This window comes from Rana temporaria, chromosome 1, assembly GCF_905171775.1.
Source record: "Rana temporaria chromosome 1, aRanTem1.1, whole genome shotgun sequence".
Classification (NCBI taxonomy): domain Eukaryota; kingdom Metazoa; phylum Chordata; class Amphibia; order Anura; family Ranidae; genus Rana; species Rana temporaria.
In genome coordinates, this window is record NC_053489.1 from 517,962,869 (window position 1) to 517,983,683 (window position 20,815).

General features: G+C 43.2%; 1 protein-coding gene across 2 annotated transcripts in view; it reads right to left on the bottom strand.

Annotated features, from left to right (window-relative positions):
- Positions 1 to 2,167: 2,167 nt before the first annotated feature.
- The window catches only part of ANAPC10 (anaphase promoting complex subunit 10), a 136,036-nt gene continuing 117,388 nt past the window's right edge, over positions 2,168 to 20,815 (bottom strand). For both annotated transcript variants that reach the window (XM_040331597.1, XM_040331590.1), the window contains one exon: positions 2,168 to 3,009. In XM_040331597.1, the coding sequence (XP_040187531.1) occupies positions 2,779 to 3,009 (231 nt within the window). In that variant the 3' untranslated portion in view covers positions 2,168 to 2,778. The remainder of the gene's footprint in view (positions 3,010 to 20,815) is intronic.

A 20,815-nucleotide genomic window follows, 5' to 3' on the forward strand; every position in this document is an offset into this window, starting at 1 on the left:
CATATATCTTCTCTTTTCCATGACAAACACTGGCCGCTGAGAGCCGTCTTAGGAGTCAGGAGAAGGTGTTTTTATCAGCCCACTCAATCCAGCTGCAATCAGTATCTCTGTTAGCCGTTTTGGATAAACAGCCGTGAGGTGAGCTGCTAACACATCAGAGGTGTCATCACTGAAGATTCATTTTCCTGCACGTTGCATTTTTTGGTGGAGGTGTTTCATCTAGACACTGTTCCATGGAGGAATTATTGGACTTTTAGATCTGATCTTTATTTATGGACAGGACTTTATCGCTTGTGTGATTTTTTGGATAGTTTTGCACCTTTTTTTATATATATTTTTTCACTTACTTTATGCCACTTTTTGTGTTTGTATATGTAGTAGCAATTTTACTATGTATTTTCACTGCTAAACCATCACAGGATTATAGGTGTTTGTTCACCTTCATCTGTATTGTTTATTTTAGTATCATCAGATATATTTTTTTCACTGCCGAGTTCACCCACGATCACTCCCACCTCTCACTTCCCCTTTTGCATTCCCTTCCCCACAGCGCAGCTACCATACTTTAGATTATTGACAAGAAAAGAGTTTCAGGGGAACAGAGGTGTGGATCAGGCTGTACTGATCCCACTGAGCCACCAGATCATTCACTGTTTCTGCCAGAGGATGCCTGTACCTGGAAACAAATGTGTCCAGTTTACTGCTGAACATGAGTGGAAGCCACACCATGCATCTCCCACCTGGGGGAACAGGTCCTGGAACACCTCCGAGTTTAGGGACCCCTTCCCCCAGGTGTTGCCTGCTGTGGTAGTCTGCGTACTACTGGGATGTAAACAGTGGACAATGCAGGGATGCAGTTATACCCAGGACAGGATCCTTTCTACCTCTTACCACAGCAAGACCCCTGGTTCCTCCCTGATGATTGGTGCAGGTAGGCTGAAAATACAGTAAATTAACTGAGGAGGGGCTGGGAGCAGAATTTTTACTTGCAGCCCCAGGTAACTGCCTCCCATACCCAAGCTTCTAAAATGTTGGTTGTCCAAATGCCAGCAAAGGTTATTAGACGTCCCCCACTTTGTAAAGCCAGAAGAGCAAGAAAAAGGTGTATTTAATTGGTCCCCCGAAAGCTAGTTTTTTCAAGGATTTCTTTTTTCATATGCTTTAAATTCAATTGTAAAGCATAACATATGGATATTGCAGCACTAAATACTGCACCTTCAAAAATGTTTTCACGTACTTCTTTTATTTCCCCACTCTGCTTTGACTCGGTTACACTTAATTTTTTTTTTCTTATGTAGCTATAATACAAGATAGTGCCAGCTATGTATTTCCTTGAATATCGTTACTAATGACCACACAACTCAAGCAGTATGAGTCCCTGCTATTATAAGCTTATAAATTCATTTAAATTCAATAAATCAATGTAAAGTGAGGGTGTGCCTCAATAAACTGTAAATGTGTTGATGTGGCACCAATATGTTTAAATTCCTTTTGACTTAAATGTGAGGTTCTTTGTGATCAAGCCAAGTTGGCTCTCTCAGTTCATCAAGTAAATCCCTAGATGGAGTTAATGCAATGTCACAAGTCTTGCTGTCAAATAAAAAACAGGTAGAGAAAAAAGGCTATGAACTGATACAATAAGTTAAAAAAGCAGTATAAATAAAACAATTAAAAATAATAATAAAAAAATAAAAAACTTGGGATAAATAAAATGTTTGAAACTAAAGTTTTATTAAATGTGTACGCTAAGGATACACCCAGGATGAAAAGAAAGGGTTACAGTTTGTTCCAGCAGCTATAATCTTTTATACATATTTTGTGGTTTTTATTAGGATGTCCAACTCTTAGAAATAAATCACAAGGCTCCATTTAATACCATTCTTTTTACAAGATTTTTAGTCACTGCTGGGAAGATAAAATATCAGTTGTGCTCTGAAGAGTACATAGTTTCTCAACACAGGTGGCCTTTCATTTTCCTCTCCCACTTCCTTATCCTCTCCATTAGAATTACCAAAGGCATAGTACAGTCATCTGAAACGTACATGCCTATTAACACTTAAACCACAGAATCCGGGTTACAGGTCTTCCACCACTGCTTCCTGTATGGATCTCAGCTTTATAACTAATCTAATTTAGATATTGTAAAGATACACAAAGATACTTTAAGTTCCAAGACAGGTCAAAAAATATTTTTATTGAATTATTTTTATTGAATTATAAAGAGTGAAGTGCAATAGTGTTCGCTTACCAAATGGATTGTTAGTGGTCTATAAAAGCAATGATTTGCAGCAACTCTATTGTTCAATCGTGCCAAGGATGTCTGACACAGTTCAAAAACATATAAATTAAATTGCAGGTTTTGGATGATATAATGGTAAAGTGAAGAGATACCCAAAAAATACTAGATAATTTATTCAAAAAGAAATATACAAAATAAAAGCAAAAGTAAAAGTTATCATGTTTTTGGCATAAAGAACATTTCAGTGCAATGAACACATCTCAGAAAGAATGCAACATCAATTTCTTTTTTTTTCATAGCAGTAGTACAGTTTGTAAAAATGTCAGCTTAAAAAATATGAACACGGCAATAATTAAACCCATGAACAATGAGGAAACAAATGAACTGTTCCCCAATATAATAAAACAGACTGAAAATTAAAAAGTTATAGACTGGTGTCAGGTAATAAAACTATACATTTTGACAACAGCAATAAAAGAAAATAAAAGCATTTATATGTGACAATGTTAGGGTTAGCCCTTTATTGAATCGTGGTTAGATCACCTGATGAAACGATGCATCATGAAATCAATAGTGGTACATCTGGGGAACTTTCCAATAGAACTCTCTTCCACTGGTGTGAAGACTTTAATCTGTCGCATGTGAGTGTCTCTCCCATTCTGATGATTTGCCAACACTGCTATCTGAATCATAAAGGTTCGAATGGGCTTTTTATGAGCATCGGTTAGAGGAATGTGTATCCAGCCACTGGGCTCAACCAGTTCAAGTTGCTAAAAAAAAAAAAAGAAAGAAAATTTGAGGGATCAAAAAGCAATATAATCCATGTCATATTTTAGTTATATATGCAAAAACGCAAAGTCCAAAAACGCAATTGCTAGCAAAAGTCAAAACAGCTGAATTATCCGTTTCCTGCCTCTGGTGTAGAGGATCAACCAGGTTGATTTTCTATTTAAATGCCTATACCATAGCTGCATTACAAGGCCTGATTCCCACCTATGCATTTTTTAGTGCATTTTCAGTTTTGCAGAAACACACTACAGTCCATTTAACATGGTTTCCTATGGATGTGGTTCACATCTGTGCATTTTATGGAAGGGGCCAGGGATTATTTTCTGTTTTTTGGTTCCATAGACTTCAATGGATCAAAAATGTGCTTCGAAAAACGCAAAATGGACCTGGAATATGCAAATTGCAACCTGCATAGGTGTGAATCAGGTGTAAAATATAATACGCACACGCGTTTAGAAGAACTCTCCTAATGGACAAAGTGGTACTGATATTAACATGTATGGGCAGAGGCAGCAACCACTCCAGAGAGAAAAGGATGTGTAAAACACAGTGACCTGCTTCCTTAAAACAAACAGTCTACCATGTTAAAGCCCATTTGTGAAAGTAACAAAGAAAGCAATACAGGGGTTGGACAAAAATATGGAAACACTACACGATTAACAGGTGTGAAAGTGACAACATGTTTTGCATTGAAAGCAGAAGTGATGTAACATGGGATGATAGGCCGCATAAACTCCAAACATACAAAGAACACTAGACACACCTGGGAATTTTTGGGGGGTTAGGTGACCTTAAAGGGTTTTGAAAGGTTCGCTTCTTTAAAAAAAACAACAAACAGGTTATACTTGCCTCCTCTGTGCAAAAGTTTAGCACAGAGTGGCCCTGGTCCTCCCCACATCGAGTGCCCCTTCGGAGACCCGCATTCCATTGGGGCACTCGTGCGCTCCTGCTGTTGTGTCCATTGACACAGACAGCAGGATTCGGCCTCGCGCCCTGGCTCCCGTGTCACTGGACTTGATTGACAGCAGCGGGAGCCAATGGCTCTGCTGCTATCAATCTATCCAATGAGGACCCGAGACAGCAGCTGGAGCTGCTGTGCACGTCCCCATCGATGGAAGATATGGGGTTCAGGTAAGTAAAAAAGGGGGCCCTGGGGGGCAGCTGCCCTATGGAAGGTTTTTCACCTGAATGCATACCATGCATTCAGGTGAAAAACCACAAGGGTTTACAACCCCTTTAAATTACCTATCCTAGAGGAGCCCTCAAAACATTCCCAATCAGCTTACCTTTTCTGATCTATCACAACCCCACCTTTAAAATCAATCAATGGGGGGGGGGGCTTGAAACTCCAACCACCACCATCCCATAAGGAAAAGCTATTCTCCCCTTTCCTCACATTCTTTTGCTTGCGCGGTGTCCACAAAAAATGTGCAGAGAAAACACCATAAGCAAAACAATCACAGGCGAGCTGCAAATGCCAAACCACTGATATTAAAGTGATTGTAAAGGTTTGTGTTTTAAAAAAAACAAAAAAAACAACATAAATGTTATTTTTACCTCCTCTATGCACAGAGTAACATGAATCCTCCTCTTCTCTTGTCCCTCTTTGCTGCTCCTGGCCGATCCCTTTTACCAATTCTAAGTCCAGTATCGAGTGCATGCACCCACTTGGTTTCAGGACTGTGAACAAACTTGCGCATTCAAACCTTGCTTTGTGCACTGGTGCGCAGTCATGTTGGAATAGGAAGGGGCCATCCGCAAACTTTTCTCACAAAGTTGGAAGCACAAAATTGTCCAAAATGTCTTGGTATGCCGACGCCTTAAGACCACTTTCACACTGGGGCGGTGAGAGCGGTGGCAGTTTTACCGGTGCTTTTAGGCCGCTAGCCTAGAAGTGGTTAATACCGCTCGTGTAGGGACTGCTGCCAAAGCGCTTTGGCAGTGCTGCCCATTCATTTCAATGGGCAGGGGATAGTGGTGCAACGGATTGTCACCGATCCGTGATCCGAACGGGTCACCCCGTTCGGATTGGCACACCACGCGATCTGTGAGCGGCGGCCAACATTGGTACACTCGGCGGCGGCTGTCTCGTCAGGAAGTGATGTTTCGCCGCCGCCATCTTGCTCCACCCCAGTAGAGACAGTCGGCTTGCCTAGTAACCAGTGCGACACTCTGCACCGCCTCAGCTCGCTGATTACAGACCCGGGACCACAACCGCAGACATGAGGAGAAAGTATCCGAGATCTGCACCTGCGGGTAGGAGAGAAACCATCACCCAGGGAGCATGGCTGTCTGTATTGAGCGGAGGAGGGGGACACCTGTGACACCAGAGAGGAGAGGAGGGGGACCAGTGTCACTGGGGTCCCCCTCCTCTCTGGTGTCATTGGGGTCCCCCTCCTCTCCGGTGTCACTGGGGGTCCCCCTCCTCTCCTCTCTGGTGTCACTGGGGGTGCCCCTCCTCTCCTCTCTGGTGTCACTGGGGGTGCCCCTCCTCTCCTCAGTGACACCAGAGAGGAGAGGAGGGTGACACCAGAGAGGAGAGGAGGGGGACCCCAGTGACACCAGAGAGAAGAGGGGGGGGACACCAGAGAGGAGGGGGGAGGACACCAGTGACACCAGAGAGGAGGAGGGGGGACACCAGTGACACCAGAGAGGAGGAGGGGGGACACCAGTGACACCAGAGAGGAGGAGGGGGGACATCAGTGACACCAGAGAGGAGGAGGGGGGACACCAGTGACACCAGAGAGGAGGAGGGGGGACACCAGTGACACCAGAGAGGAGGAGGGGGGACAACAGTGACAGCAGAGAGGAGGGTGGACACAAGTGACACCAGAGAGGAGGGGGGGGACACCAGAGAGGAGGAGGGACACCAGTGACACCAGAGGGGAGAGGAGGGGGACACCGGTGATACTAGAGTAATGTTAGTGAGAAGGGGGCAGGCGGAAATCTTGTTACACCTACCGGAGTTTTGGATTTCACAGTTATTTTCAACACAAGACTGAGCTTATATGCTTAAATACAGGATTTAGAAATCCAACGGACTGTCTAAATGTTACATTTTAAAAGCAGCAGCAAACCTTACATGCTTGCTAATGTGACAGAACACCTCTGATTTTCACATTTAGTTAAATGTGAAAATCAGAGTTGTTCTTTTACATTAGCAACCATGTAAACAGTCCATCAGATTTACATATACTGTATTTAAGCACATAAGCTCCGTGTTGTGTTGAAAATGACTGTGAAATCTAAAACTCCGGTGGGTGTAACAAGATTCGTCTTTTTTTTTTGCCAATCCGAAAAATGATCCGATCCGTGACTCTGATCCGAGGATCGATCCGATCCGTGAGTTTTTTGATCCGTTGCACCCCTAGCAAGGGCGGTGGAGGAGCAGTGTATACACCTGTCTTTCTACCACCCCAAAGATGCTGCTTGCAGGACTTTTTCGAGCGTCCTGCAAGCGCACCGCTCCAATGTGAAAGCACTTGGGCTTTCACACTGGAGTGACAGGAGAGGTGCTTTGCAGGCGCTATTTTTAGCGCTGAAACGCCTGTAAAGCACCTCAGTGTGAAAGTAGCCTATGAGTTCCCTTCATTGGCACTAAAGGGCCAGGCCCAACCCCTGAAAAAAAAAACACACACAATAATCTTCCCTCCACCAAATGATTTGGACTAGTGCACAAAGCAAGTTCCATAAAGACATAAATGAGCGAGTTTGCGGTAGAGGAACATGACAGGCCTGCAGAGTCCTGACCTTTACCTGATAGAACACCTTTGGGATGAATTAGAGTGGAGACTGCGAGCCAGGCCTTCTCGTCCAACATCAATGCCTGACCTCACAAATGTGCTTCTGGAAGAATGGTCAAACATTCTCATAGACACTCTCCTAAACTTTGTGGACATTACTCCCAGAAAGTTGAAGCTGATATAAAGAGTGGACCAACTCAATATTGAATTCTACGGACTAAGACTGGGATGCCATTAAAGTTCATGTGCGTGTAAAGGCAGGTGTCCCAATACTTTTGGCAATATAGTGTATATACACATAAAATACACACACACACACACACACACAAACATGTTTATACGCTGTATGAAAATTAAATTGTCCAACATTCTCCCAATTTAAGCTTTTTGTTCAACTTTCAACCGCTGCCAAGCAAACAATGGTGAAAGCATTGAAATCGCCAATACTGGCATTGGCTGAAACTAAGAACAGAATGAATTCTGCAATGTCCCGTGTTAAAATGTCAGCTATTGAAGGTAAAAATATTCCGAAATTCAAGAAAATGTGGAACCCATGGATAAAGACTCATTTAACCCCAAATTTGAATGATTCAGTCCTTCAGCCATGGTAACTGATTATTTAACAAAACCGTGTAACCACACTTCTATTTATACATGGAATAACTATACTGAACCACGCCCTGGTACCTGGACCGACCTTGTGAACTTACTCTCTCACTATTTCCCGCCCCCCCCCCTTTTCTCTTAACTTTTTTTTCTTTTCTTTTTAAGTTAATGTATAACATTTGTTTATCTATATCAACTCTATACAATAAATGATAGATTTACATATATACAAAGTCTTTTAGGATAACGTTTGTTAGGTATTAATAGTTACAATATTCATACTGACACGATAAAGTACTAGAGAAATGAATAAATTGTATTTGATGACGTTTAAGGTCCCTTTCACACGTGCGGACCGTTTTTTCGCTTTTTCATCCATCCGTTTGCGGATGAAAAAGGGACATACATTGGTCCCTATGTGACTGCGGGTGTCAGCGGATACACCCGTAATCACCCGCCTCCGCAAAGATCTGATTTTGCGGGCGGAAGAAAATCCAATTTTTTCTTACGTCTGCGGATTGGATGAACATGGACACACGGTCCGTGTTCATCAGATCCCCCATAGGGGAGAGCGGAGAAAAGACAGGGCGGTCCCTGCACAGTGTGCGGGGACCGCCCTGTCAGCCGCCAGCGCAGCAGGGATTTTACAGAGCGATCCCCGCTGAGCTTACGGACACACGGAGGTGGATCATTACTGATCTGCCCCGTGTGAAAGGGCCCTAACACAAACAAAAAACATACTATGTTACCTACATATATTATTTTTACTGTTTTAGTGCCGGTTCACACTACAGCAACTTGGGATCCAACTTGTCAGACCTCAAGTCGCCCCAAGTCGCTTGACATAAGAAATTCCATTATAGTGAATGAGAGCCGTCTTAATGTACACTACTGAAGTCGCTCCGACTTCAGAAAAGGTTCCTATACTACTTCTAGGCGACCTCTAGGCAACTTGTACCCATTGATTTCAATGGAAGTTGCCTCCAAAGTCGGATCTCCATCTTAACCACTTAAGGACTGCCTCCTGCACATATACGTCGGCAGAATGGCACACGACCCGGTCCGAAGCTCCGTGACCGCTGCACCTGCAGACCCGATCGGTCACAGGAGCTGAAGAACGGGGAGAGGTGTGTGTAAACACACCTTCCCCGTTCTTCACAGTGGCACTGTCATTGATCGTCTGTTCCCTGATATAGGGAAAGACGTCACACGTCCAGCCCCTCCCCCCTACAGTTAGAAACACATGAGGTCACACTAAAACCCCTACAGTGCTCCCTAGTGGTTAACTCCTAAACTGCAATTGTCATTTTCACAGTAATCAATGCATTTTTATAGCACTTTTTGCTGTGAAAAGGGACAATGGTCCCAAAAATGTGTCAAAATTGTCCGATGTGTTCACCATAACGTCGCAGTCACGAACAAAAATCGCTGATCGCCACCATTAGTAGTAAAAAAAAAAAAAATTATTAATAAAAATGCCATAAAACTATCCCCTATTTTGTAAATGCTATAAATTTTGCGCAAACCAATCGTTAAACGCTTATTGCAATTTTTCTTATCAAAAATAGGTAGAAGAATATGTATCTGCCTAAACCGAGGAAAAAATAAAATATTTTATATCTTTTTTTTTGGGGATATTTATTATAGCAAAAAGTAAAAAATATTGATTTTTTTTCAAAATTGACGCTCTATTTTTGTTTATAGCGCAAAAAATAAAAAACACAGAGGTGATCAAAAACCACCAAAAGAAAGCTCTATTTGTGGGAAAAAAAGGATGCCAATTTTGTTTGGGAGCCACGTCGCACAACCGTGCAATTGTCAGTTAAAGCGACGCAGTGCCGAATCGCAAAAAGGGGCAAGGTCCTTAACCTGCATATTGGTCCGGGTCTTAAGTAGTTAACTGAAGCAACTTTACAGGAAAAGAAAAAATAGTTTACCCAGGCAAACCCCTCCCTCCCACAGAGCTGATTAATCTGTGATTGGCCACAGCCAAAGTCGCCTGTCCTGGAGGCAACTTTAAGTCGAGTTGTAAGTTGCTCAAAGTCACACTGAAGTGGTACTGAAGTCGCCTCCAAATCGCCTTGCAAAGTCGTGCTGTAAGTTGGACTGCCCCTGTGTGAACCGACACTTATTGTTTAACAAAAGAGATTATTCATATATATCCTTGTATACGTAACAATGTACTTTCATTTTATTGTGCAATCAATAAACCTTTTTTTGACAAGGAAAATTTAATTGTCAAACTACTGTATACTATTCATCTACAAAAAAAATGCAATCAAGCGTAATAATATATAAGCACTTCATTGTAATCTGTGAAGTCAGCATTGGACTGTATGTATAATCTGGCAGGATCTCTTTACAATCAATAAAGTTCTAGGATTAAACAATTTTATGTTATTTACCAGCACATTTAGAACCCTTAGAACCAATGTATTTGGCAGGCTAAAATTGTCCTCGTAAAACTGTTTAGCAGAAAAAAATAAAACATTTGAATGTTTCAACTGTACAGTTAACTTTACTCTAGAACCTATAAACAAAACAGAATTGAACAGAATAGGGCATATTGATCAGTTCGATAATGGTCATCATTTAATTATCACGCTGCTGGTTATAAAATTAAATGAAAAAAGGAAGCTCATTCTATCATTTAGCCCTGGTTCACACTGGGTACGATTTGGAACGATTTGAGATGCGATTTGACATGTCAAATCGCATCTCAAATCGGCGGCAATTGTCGGCAATGGCACTGTCCTAATCAGTGCGACGCCGCATCTGTGATTTCAAAAAGTAGTTCCTGTACTACTTTTTGCGATTTCGTGTAGCGACTTACATTCAATTGCGGCCGAAATCGCGGCCGCGAAATCGCGGTAAAATCGCGCATTTTACCGCGATTTTGAATTCGCAGCAGTGTGAACCTAGGCTAAAAGTATCTGTAAACCCTAATTGAAAGGCAGTTAGTTTGCTAAAGCTCTGTGTAACTGAGCTGTGCGCCTTGTGTCCAAGGATTGAAAAAGTGTCCCCTTAGCAAGGGGAAGATCGGGACTGCTTAGTGCAAAACCTTGCACAGAGCAGGTAAGTACTGCATAACATATTTGTTATTAAAGGGTTTAGAATCACTAGTCTTAAAACTGCTCTCCCTACCTTTATAAATAACCTGTAGAACAGGTGGCCAAACTTTTTTCAAAGAGGGCCAGATTTGATGAAGTGAACGTGCGTAAGGCCCCGTACACACGATAGAATCCATCCGCTGAAAAATCCCAGCAAATGGGTTTCAGCGGATAGATCCTATGGTGTGTACACTCCAGCGGATCTGTTTCCGCGGATATTTCTCCCCTGGGATGGATTCCAGCAGATCGAATATTTGCTGACATGCCAAACAAATCCATCTGCTGGAATCCATCCCAACGGATGGATCCGCTGGTCTGTATAGACTCACCGGATCCATCCGTCCGAAGGGATCCCCCGCATGCGTCGTAATGATTCGACGCATGCGTGGAATTCCTTATATGACAGCGTCGCGCACGTCGGCTCGACACGTCATCGCCAGAGGATTTCGGTGCGGATTTCAATGCGATGGTGAGTACACTCCATCGCATTAAAATCTGCTGAAATCCTCGAGAGGATTTATCCACGGAAACGGTCCGCTGGACCGTATCCGCGGATAAATCCTCCCGTGTGTATGGGGCCTAAGGGCCGAACATTTTGCTGACATTCTTTGAACCATTCAAATTTGGTTGAAGTGTGTTTGCCTGAGCACTAATACACTGCCCAACAAGAATTCTCTTGCCTTTGTGGCTGTGTGTGGTGAAGAGATCACCTCAGGTGTATTACTTGGATATACCGTATTTATTGGCGTATAACACGCACCTTAACGTTAGGAGGGAAGTTTCAGGAAAAAAATTTAAATAAAGAACTGTGAAGCAAAATAAGGGTCATTGCCCATCAATGCAGCCTTGCCATTGCCATGAATCCAGCCTTGCCATGAATGCAGCCTCTCCATTGCCATGCAGCCTGATCGATGCCCATCTGCAGCCTCGGAGGGGAGGCGGGACGAGCGCCAATAGATTACATACAGGAGAATCTCCTGTTTACACAGCAGCCTCTTTAATACAATGTCCCGCCTCCTATGATAGACAGAGGAGTTGTCCAATGGCAGCCCAGGAGACAAGACTTCCTATTACAGATGCCGTAAACAGGAGATTCTCCTGTATGTAATTTGACAGCACTCATTCCCCACCCCTTCCTGTCCCCTCCGAGGTATCACTGATAAATACAGTATATATCCAAATTACCAGAGGGGCCACATTAAACTGGAACAGGGGCCGCAAGTGGCCCCCGGGCCGGACTTTGGACATGCCTGCTGTAGAAGAAACATGCATATACCTACCTATTTTCTGGCCACACCAGTCTAGTCATGTGATTGGCTCCCCTCTATCAGCTAGCATCTGCTTCAGGGGAAAGGTGGGCACACCAACAATATATGACCCATAGTAAGCCTATGAGTGACGTCACTGTTTGGGTATTTAAAGTGCTTGTGAACCCATATATATAAGACTATGCTGCCAGCCCCTCTATTAGAGGCTGGCATAACACACTATGCAAGTTGTTTTTAAAAACGAGCTTTGTAAATACCATATTTGAGCTGTCTTCAGGCTGGTTACATGACTCGCAGCTGCTTTACAGCTCCGATGCATGGCTTCTGCGGTAGGTTCATGATCTCCCTCGGACGTCAGCCAGGGAGATCATGGGGCCGCTAGTCTCCTCCCGCAGAAGCTCTGTCTCGTAGCTGTAACGCAGCCATGAGTCATGATCAGCCTGAAGACAGTTCAAAATCTGTATTTAGAACGCTTGTTTTTTTTAAAACAACTTACATAGTGTGCTATGCCAGCCTCTAATAGAGGGGCTGGCAGTGACAATTGTACCCCCAAGAATAGCAAGGGGGGGGGAGTGGGGTGGAGACAGACACAGAGAGAGAACTGACAGGCAGAAAAGAGGGGGTGAGGGGGAGCGAGGAGAGCAGAGGGGACAGCAGCGTATGATGCAGGGACATACTCTGACCACGGTGGTCAGGGCTCAGCAGCCCTGATTTTCGTGGTCAGCGCAGAGAGGGCATACAGGAAGTGGCAGATTTAGGGAGTTTTGTTTGTTTTACAGTTTAGAGGGGGCAGATTGCACAGCACAAGCACTGTGCTGTTTAATCGGCTTTAAGGGACTAGGATCTGTATTTTTTGGGGGGTTAACAAACACTTTAAGCCCTTGTCAGAGCCCTCTCTCCTCTCCCTGTAGCTCATCCTTGCTGACACCAGGGGGATCTTGTGACTGGACTGGAGCAGCTTGAGAATAAGTATATACCTTTTTCTTCTACAGGTTATTTAGTAAAGGTGTTAGAAGGGGGTGGGAGCAGTTTTAGGATTAGGTAGCAGGATCCTGGAATTGTACTTTAAAGTTTATTTATTTCTGTCTGTGCCCATTAGGGGAGATTTCCTGTCCAAGACAGCATAAAATAAGGAGGTGATAATCCAAAACAATGGGATATCCCCTTTTACACAGCTGTCATCAGTACAGGGGTCTCCAATGTAAGATTTCCCCCGCTTTCTGTTTCTCTGACAAATGGTCACCAGGGCCAAAACAGAAGGTAAATCGCTCCAGTGGGAACAAAGACAGAAATACGAACCTACCAGGCGTTCCAACCCTTCTATATAAAAAAATAAAAATATATACATACCTAATGTAATTGCTTGTAGATGAAATAAGAAGTAGGGGTTCTGCACCGTGAACAAGATGTGCATTTTAGCCCATTATTGCATACCAGGGAATATGGCAGCTCTACGAGTAAACAATACAAGCCCGAGATTTATTAAACATTCTAAAAAGAAAACTAAAAATAATCCTGTTTATGAGCTTTGCCATCTAGGATTTCAGACTGCAGGGTGTTTGATTTTGCTTTACAGCAGGGATGTAAATATTTTACCTCTTCAGAGTCCAGGAAATGACTAGCAAAGGGAATCTGGATAGTTTTATGAATTTGTATTTACCTTCAAAAAAGTGGCATTAGTATTTAACAGGAAGAATACAGGGTGAAAAAAAAAAAAAGCCAACACTCATACCTGAGTAAAATACAGACCTAAAATGTTAAAGTAAAAAAAAAAAAACACTTTAAAAAGGTTTTAAATCCAATATAGTAGGGTGTTACAGCATCTGGTGTCTACAGTAATATTTTCTAGAAAACATTGCTTTAAAGACTACTGCAGTTATCCAAATAATATCACCCCCCTTGCGGTTATGTCTTAGGGCATTATAAGATTCCACAAGAACAATAAAGAGGGAAACATATTACCGTATTTTCCGGCGTATAAGACAACCTTTTGTACTTAAAAATATCCCCCAAAAGTCGGGGTCGTCTTATACGCCGATACGTGTAATGCACATTCAGTCAGATTGGGGGCGTCCATTGTTCAAAAGCCGCGCCTCCTCCTCGTCCTGTTCCGTGATAGGTGGAACACTCCGTTTCCCAGCAGAGCCTGTGTTCAGTGTTCCGCCCATCACGAAGGTCCTCTCGTCCTCGGCCTTAGGCAAGAGGACCTCCATGATAGGCGGAACACCGAACACGGCTTTTGAAAAATGGACGCCCGAAGTCTGACTCTGCATACAGGGATAAGGCATGGAGATCTGGAGATAGGCACAGTGAGGTTGGCAATGGGCACAGTGAGGTATGCAATGGGCACAGTGAGGTATGCAATGAGCACAATGAGGTGTGTCGGAAGGGGGTCGTCTTATACAGCGAGAATATCCCAAAACCAAATTTTTAGCTGGAAAATTAGGGGGTCGTCTTATACGCCAGCAATTACAGTATTCAGAAAAGACCAGGCTGCATGGGTGGTTAGGAAAAAGGATTGAATGAAGAACTTTATAGAACAGTCCCAATCCATACTAATAGAGACTGGATTTCTTACTCGGAAAAGACAAAAGAGAGACTAGTAATGAAACCATGTTAATATTCTAAAAACCAATATGTCTAAGAGAAAAAAAGCCCAGACCGGGCTTCACTCGGTCTGGGTCCGGACTGTGGTCCACCATTAAGTGATCCCTTCTCTAGTGTGTGCTTGTCTCAATACAGGAGCATTAAGTGTCTTTTCTGTCTGCTGATTCGTTCTGCGTGAATCACTTCTGACAAGGTAAAGAGGTTACAGGGAAGGGAGCTCCAGCATACTGCTTGTGACAGACAGCCTCAGCTCTGTTCCTGTGTGCTGTGTTAAGGGGATGTGCCCTTACCCTCCAGTCAGCCCTCCTCACTGAGCTCTGCAGAGTGTAATTTCAGCTCCCCGCCTGCTTGTTGAAAGCTCAGCCAAGTTGCATAAATTCTGTACTTTGAAAGACTGTAGAGAAGAAAAGACTGCAGCTAAATAGGTACAACGTATGTAGCAGGATTTGTTTAATCTCTGTGTATCACCTATGGCTAGTCACTTCACTGGGTATATGTAAAGCCGCGTACAAACATGACCGGTTTTCATGACGAGAAAAATGCAATTTTTTTAATTGGTCATTAAAAAACAATAGTGTGTAGGCCCCAGAGCATTCTCAACGTGAAAAATGGGCATTAAAAATTTAGAACATGCTCTAATTTTTCACGTCGTGAAAAACTGTTGTGTGTAGGCTTTAACGACGGGAAAAAAACGAGCATGCTCAGAACCAAGTTATGAGACAGGAGCACTCGTTCTGGTAAAACTAGCGTTTGTAATAGAGATAGCACATTCGTCACGCTGTAACAGACTGAAAAGCATGAAGACTGAAAAGCGCAAATTGTCTCTCACCAAACTAACACGAAATCGGCAAAAGCAGCCCAAAGGGTGGCGCCATCTGAATGGAACTCCCCCTTTATAGTGCCGTCATTGTTTTTTCTAGGACGTAAAAAACGGTCGTGTGTACGCGACATTAGGGTTTACAACCCCATTAAACACATTGAGAACAAACAAATATTCGCCAGTAAACAGCCCTTGCAGTTTACAGCATTCAATGCTACTGGCTCCTGTTACCTTCGTACTACTTCTCTGAAATTCCGGTCTTCACAAGAAAGTGTTAACCGTGAGGTTTCTAGTCAGTTTGTTAGCTTGAGAAGGGATAGGAGGATCAGGGGAGTGACTTTTCATCCTACACTACGATGTGCTTTGCCTTATACGGTCCTTCCCCCGGTGCTCTCTCTGGTTCCGCTTCAGGTGACGTCATCGTCTGCATTCCACGCTGGTCCTGGCCGGCTTCCCGATTACCACAGGATGAACAACTACACTCTCCTGCCTACCCGTGAGCCTGGATGCACCCGAGACCGGACCGCACCACACCGCGATTACAACATACAGATGAGATCATTTTTTTTATACATGTGTGTAAGTGCATTTCCTTTTAAACTCAATAAATTGTGACTTACATATTGCACTTAGGTGGCGCTTCCTGTTTTGTTCCCCTGTGTTCCGCTTACAGAGCTGGCTTTCTCTGAGGACAGCTGCCGCCTACCATCCTCTCATCATCCTTATCCCCCCCCCCTTTGTTTAAAGGACTGGTTATCACCACATATTAGAATATGGACTAAAGAACTGTGACTGTTTTTTAGATCTATCCTCTGTCCATATTTATTTATATATTTTTTATGCACTAGTCTTTTGCGATGACAGTTTACCTTATTGATCCTACACTACAAAATTGTGTGCTTCTGTCGATGTACACAGTGTAGGGAGGCATAACTCCAGTCCCTGCATGCAAGGGTGGCTCAATTAGAGAGAAGCAAGCCATTGTTAAACAGGAAACCTGGGGCAGCAGTCAAGTAACCAGCTTTAAGGGTCGATGCACATTGGCTTAAAAAAAATTGCTCCTAGAGGAGTTTAGGTTTTTTCTGCTTAGAAGCAGCTAATGTTAACCTATGTGTCCATGCACATTAGGACGTTTAGAGGCATATTTTAAAATGATTGTAAAGGCTCTTTTTTTTTAAATGACAAACATGTTATACCTCCTCTGTGCAGTTGGCTTCGAACAGAGCAGCCTGGATGCTTTTCTTCTCGGGTCCCTCTTCGCTGCTCATAGCCCCTCCCTCCTTTGAGTGCCCCCTCAGCCAGCAGCTTGCTACAGGGGGCACCCAAGTGGAGTCAGCTCCATGTATTCATTCAGACACAAAGCCCTGACCTGGCCTGCCCCTCTCCCCCCTGATTGGCTGACTGACTTTAATTGACAGCCGTGGGAGCCAAAGGCACCGTTGCTCTGTCTCAGACAATCAGGAGGAGTGTACTGGATGGCTGAGGGGATCGTGGACATCGGCGGGGTGCACCGATCGTGGGTGCGCCGTGTTTCTGGGACATGGCGTGACAACGATCTTGGCAAAGAGCCACGGCTCCAATGACATGTATACAAGAAAGTGACGTTTATCGACTCCCCTCGCCTCACACAGAGAGTGTGAGGTGAGGGGAGCTGATCAGCAGCATCTCCTCACAGGGAAGATTTGTAAGGCTCTATGTACACGGGCCGTTTTTACAACTGCTCCTGAACGATTTAACTTGACAAATAGTAACCCACATTTAAAATGTCCGTTTTGCCGCGGTTACATGACACGTTTAGCGGCGTTTTGCTGCGCTTGCGTTTAGAAGCGTTTTAAAAAACAATATTTTTTTTCTTAAATGGCCAAAAAATCTTCGGCGTCTGAACCCATTTTTGCTTTCAAATAAACGCTGTTAAACGCAACTGCCTAAAAATGACAATAAACAAGACTGTGTACATGGTCACATAGGAGAACACTGAATGAGTTTAGGGGCAGTTGAAAAAAAGTGTCCAACTGCCTCTGAAAGTACGTTTAGCAGCGTCCAATGTACATGGGGCCTAAAGGTAATCAGGGCACAAAATTGTAATTTAAAGTGAGACATCGCTGAAAGCTATACAAAATATACATAATGATAAGAAGAAATAAACCTCAAGGATCTCAAGGTCAGAACAAACCTTTATGCCCATGACCAGTTTTGCAACTTTGACATGTTTTATTGTAACTGCAAATCATCATGTATCCAGGTGTATTATACCTTATTTTTCTCCAGGACAGATTTGGCTTTTATTTTGTGGTTGATGTTAATAGATATCTTCTGGTTTTGTGTTATAATGAAAGGAAAACTTAAACTTAAATTAAATATAGCTCTTACCAGGAACCTGGGACCACATTCAGAGGCTTCAGGAGGCCAAGCAGGAGGAGACAGAGGAACATCCATTCCTCAATCTCCTTTGCAGTGAATGTATCCAGAAGGAACAATTATTTAATCAATTCCAGTTTCAGAGACGTCTTTTTTTGGCCGATTCAACAATGAAAGCATGAAACCGAGCAGATCTATGCTTGGATAAAATGCTTTGGATGGCAAGGGAGACACTTTGGTCTATTACACCACAACCTCCATAAATAGTACCTGTCACTTGCCCAAGGTTATTGGGTTTGTTAACCCCTTTTGATAGCAATAAAGTTAAATTTAAAAAAGAAAAAAAAAAAGAAATTGTAATAAGATTTATTAAAAACCTTCCAAAAATTAAACATAGCCCCTTTTGCCCTGCACACACCCACAAATGCAAACACACACACCATGGGTGCGCAAGTGTATATAAATCACAATTGCACCACACATATGGGGTATCGCCACATTGAAAGTCAGAGGGAAAGAAATTATTAAAATTTGAATAAGAAACCAAAAGAACAGGACGTTACTATAAGGACTAAACAGCTAAAAACCAAGATCTTTATGAAAATTGTATATACTGTATAATACATTTATACACAAAATGAGCATAACAACCATCCCACAAAAACTTCCACCATAGTTGTAAAAAAGACAATGTTGTCTAAAATTCACTGCCGCTCAGCGTGGCCTGTTCTCTTGGTTCGGTTGGTGTAATATCGTCAAGAGGAACATAATGCCCCAATCGCTTTATTAATTCCAGGCCCTTCCAATCCATAAACCCAGGGCCGTTTTTGCGTGTGGTTAATCGGGCCCTGGTTACTTTCCTACGGGCTCAGAAACCTCCATGACTTGCGCAGTCAATTCTGCGCCTACCAAAAGTGCTGGGGTGCATGGCCTCTATCACACGGCATGCCATATGACCAATGTTGGACTGGTGCTGTCATGGACCTTTGAAACAATAGGTTCAGGTGGAGAAGATCTTTTCTGAGATTTCATTGGCATCATTGCCTTGGTGCCAAATGGACTTGCCCCCACGAGTCCCTGCTCACCTCACTGTGGGGGAGACCTGGCGTGTTTGTTCCAAGGCATTTAGAGCCTTCTCTATTGCTCCGCTTCCCTCTCTACTCCCATAATCTGCAATCCTCCTTTCAGCCCTGGCCACAATGACCCTAAATTTTGAGATTTAAGGTCTGACGGCTTGTTTCAGTCTTGACACATCATTGTCAACGGGCCCTGGGTTTCTAGACAGCAAATCATAGATGGCCGGGAGTATGTGGGTTTATCCTTTTAGCAAAAATTGCAATTGGCTGATTTTATAGGCTTCCTACCCTTCCCAGACGCCTTTAGAGGGCCTCTTACCTCATTTGAGCTTCTTTGCGCCATGTGGTGTCTTAAACTTACTGTTTGCTGATTTCCCCACCGCCTTATATTGCCAAATGGGAACGGTATTTAAAGCTGAACCTCATGTAAAAGCAGGTGGAGAGAATTATGCAGTTTTCTTATAAAACCTTAATATGTGCTAAACATCAGGAAGACAGGTTTAAAATTCTACAGCGGTAAAGATCCATAGGATGTTCCCCCAGTGCTCAGACCTTTGTTGGAGGTGTGAAAAGGTTTCCGACTCCCTCTTCCACATTTTATGTTCCTGCTGTCTTCTGCAATCATACTGGGCAGAGGTTCACCTTATAACCCAAAAGTTCACCAATCATGAGTTACTGAATGACCATGCATTTTTACTTCTGCACCACTACGGGTTTTCGAGTAAGGTCTAAGGGTGGTCTATTCTACCTGCTTACAGCAGCAAAGAGCTGTATCCTGCTTTTCTTTAAAACAGACACAGACGCAGTCTATTGCCGTTTGGGTGACAAAAGTAGCTAAAATCAATGAGATTGAAGACTTGGTGACTACAGAGAAAGGCCTCCGGGAGAAATGCATTAAAAAGTGTTTCTACTGGCACAAATTTGTTTACTCTGAGTGCAAGGAGCTGCCGATTTAAACCCTTTTATGAAAATTAATTCACTGATGGGCATGGCCCTGGAACACTGGCTGATTGACTGGTCCCTCCATTTCCCTTTGTCCTTTTCCCTTTGGCATCCCCCTTTTTTCCCCCTTCTTCCTCTCTTTATTCCTCCTCCGATTACTGCTATCCTTTATACCCTAACATTTTCTGTCTTTGTGCGACCCAATTTGTGTTTTTTTTCCCACAAACTAACTTTTTTACACTAACCGCACTTTCCAGGTAAAAAGTCACACGGGTTACAGAGACTTCCTAGCACCCGGTACTCCGGGTCATCTCTTCATGCATATATCTGCCTCTTCTGTAGGTTCTGGTTGATACAGTTTTGAATTTTCTGTGGAATGGTTTGATTATAGTTTTGCCAGAGTTGTGGTTTCTGTACTTACAGTGTGGTGCTTTGAAATAAAGTATTGTAAAAAAAATAAATAATAATTACTGCAGTGGCACACATACAGACATGTCTATATCGCACCACTGGGTACAGTAGGCTCAAACCAATCCATCAGTGCTGCCTAGTGATAGGGTGCAGACGCAGGTGTAATGCCACCTATTATTGGTAGTGACGTGCGAAAGCACAAATAATCCCAGCCTAGGTCTGGCTTTGATGTAACTTGAGTTACAAGGATGACACCATTGACTCTGAGAGTCAGCAGTTAACTAGGCTACTGGTTAGACTATCAATACAACTTACCAGCTTACTATTCACGTAATGAGGTTCTACTGTAGCAATGCCCTTTTTTCAAGTGCGGTGTGAAAGCAAAGACTATCTACATAGCTCATGGTTAAAGTGGATGTAAACCCTCACATATACCCAGTGAAGTGAACAGCCTCAGATGATACACAGAGATACACAGAGATGAAACAAATCTCCCTACATACGTTTTACATGTATATCTGCTGTCTTCTGCTTTCTATATTCTTTAGAAAGTGCAGATTGTGTAGGAAATTTGTCTTCCCGTTTCAGCTGTGGGAGGGGAGTCTGGGCATACACTGTGTGACAGCTGATTGTAGGAAAGGCACACAACCCCCTCCACATAGGAAGAGGAACAAAGAAACTTGCAGAGCTATGCTGTAAATAGACCATCTCTCTGCTAATATATTTATAGCACCTCTCTGACACAAATTTCCAGCTGTTTTTATCTCCTTTGTCAAAGAACTTGTCAGAAGTTATCATGCCGATAACAGAAGAAGGACAGAGCAGAAGAAAGACATTGGACTTGGG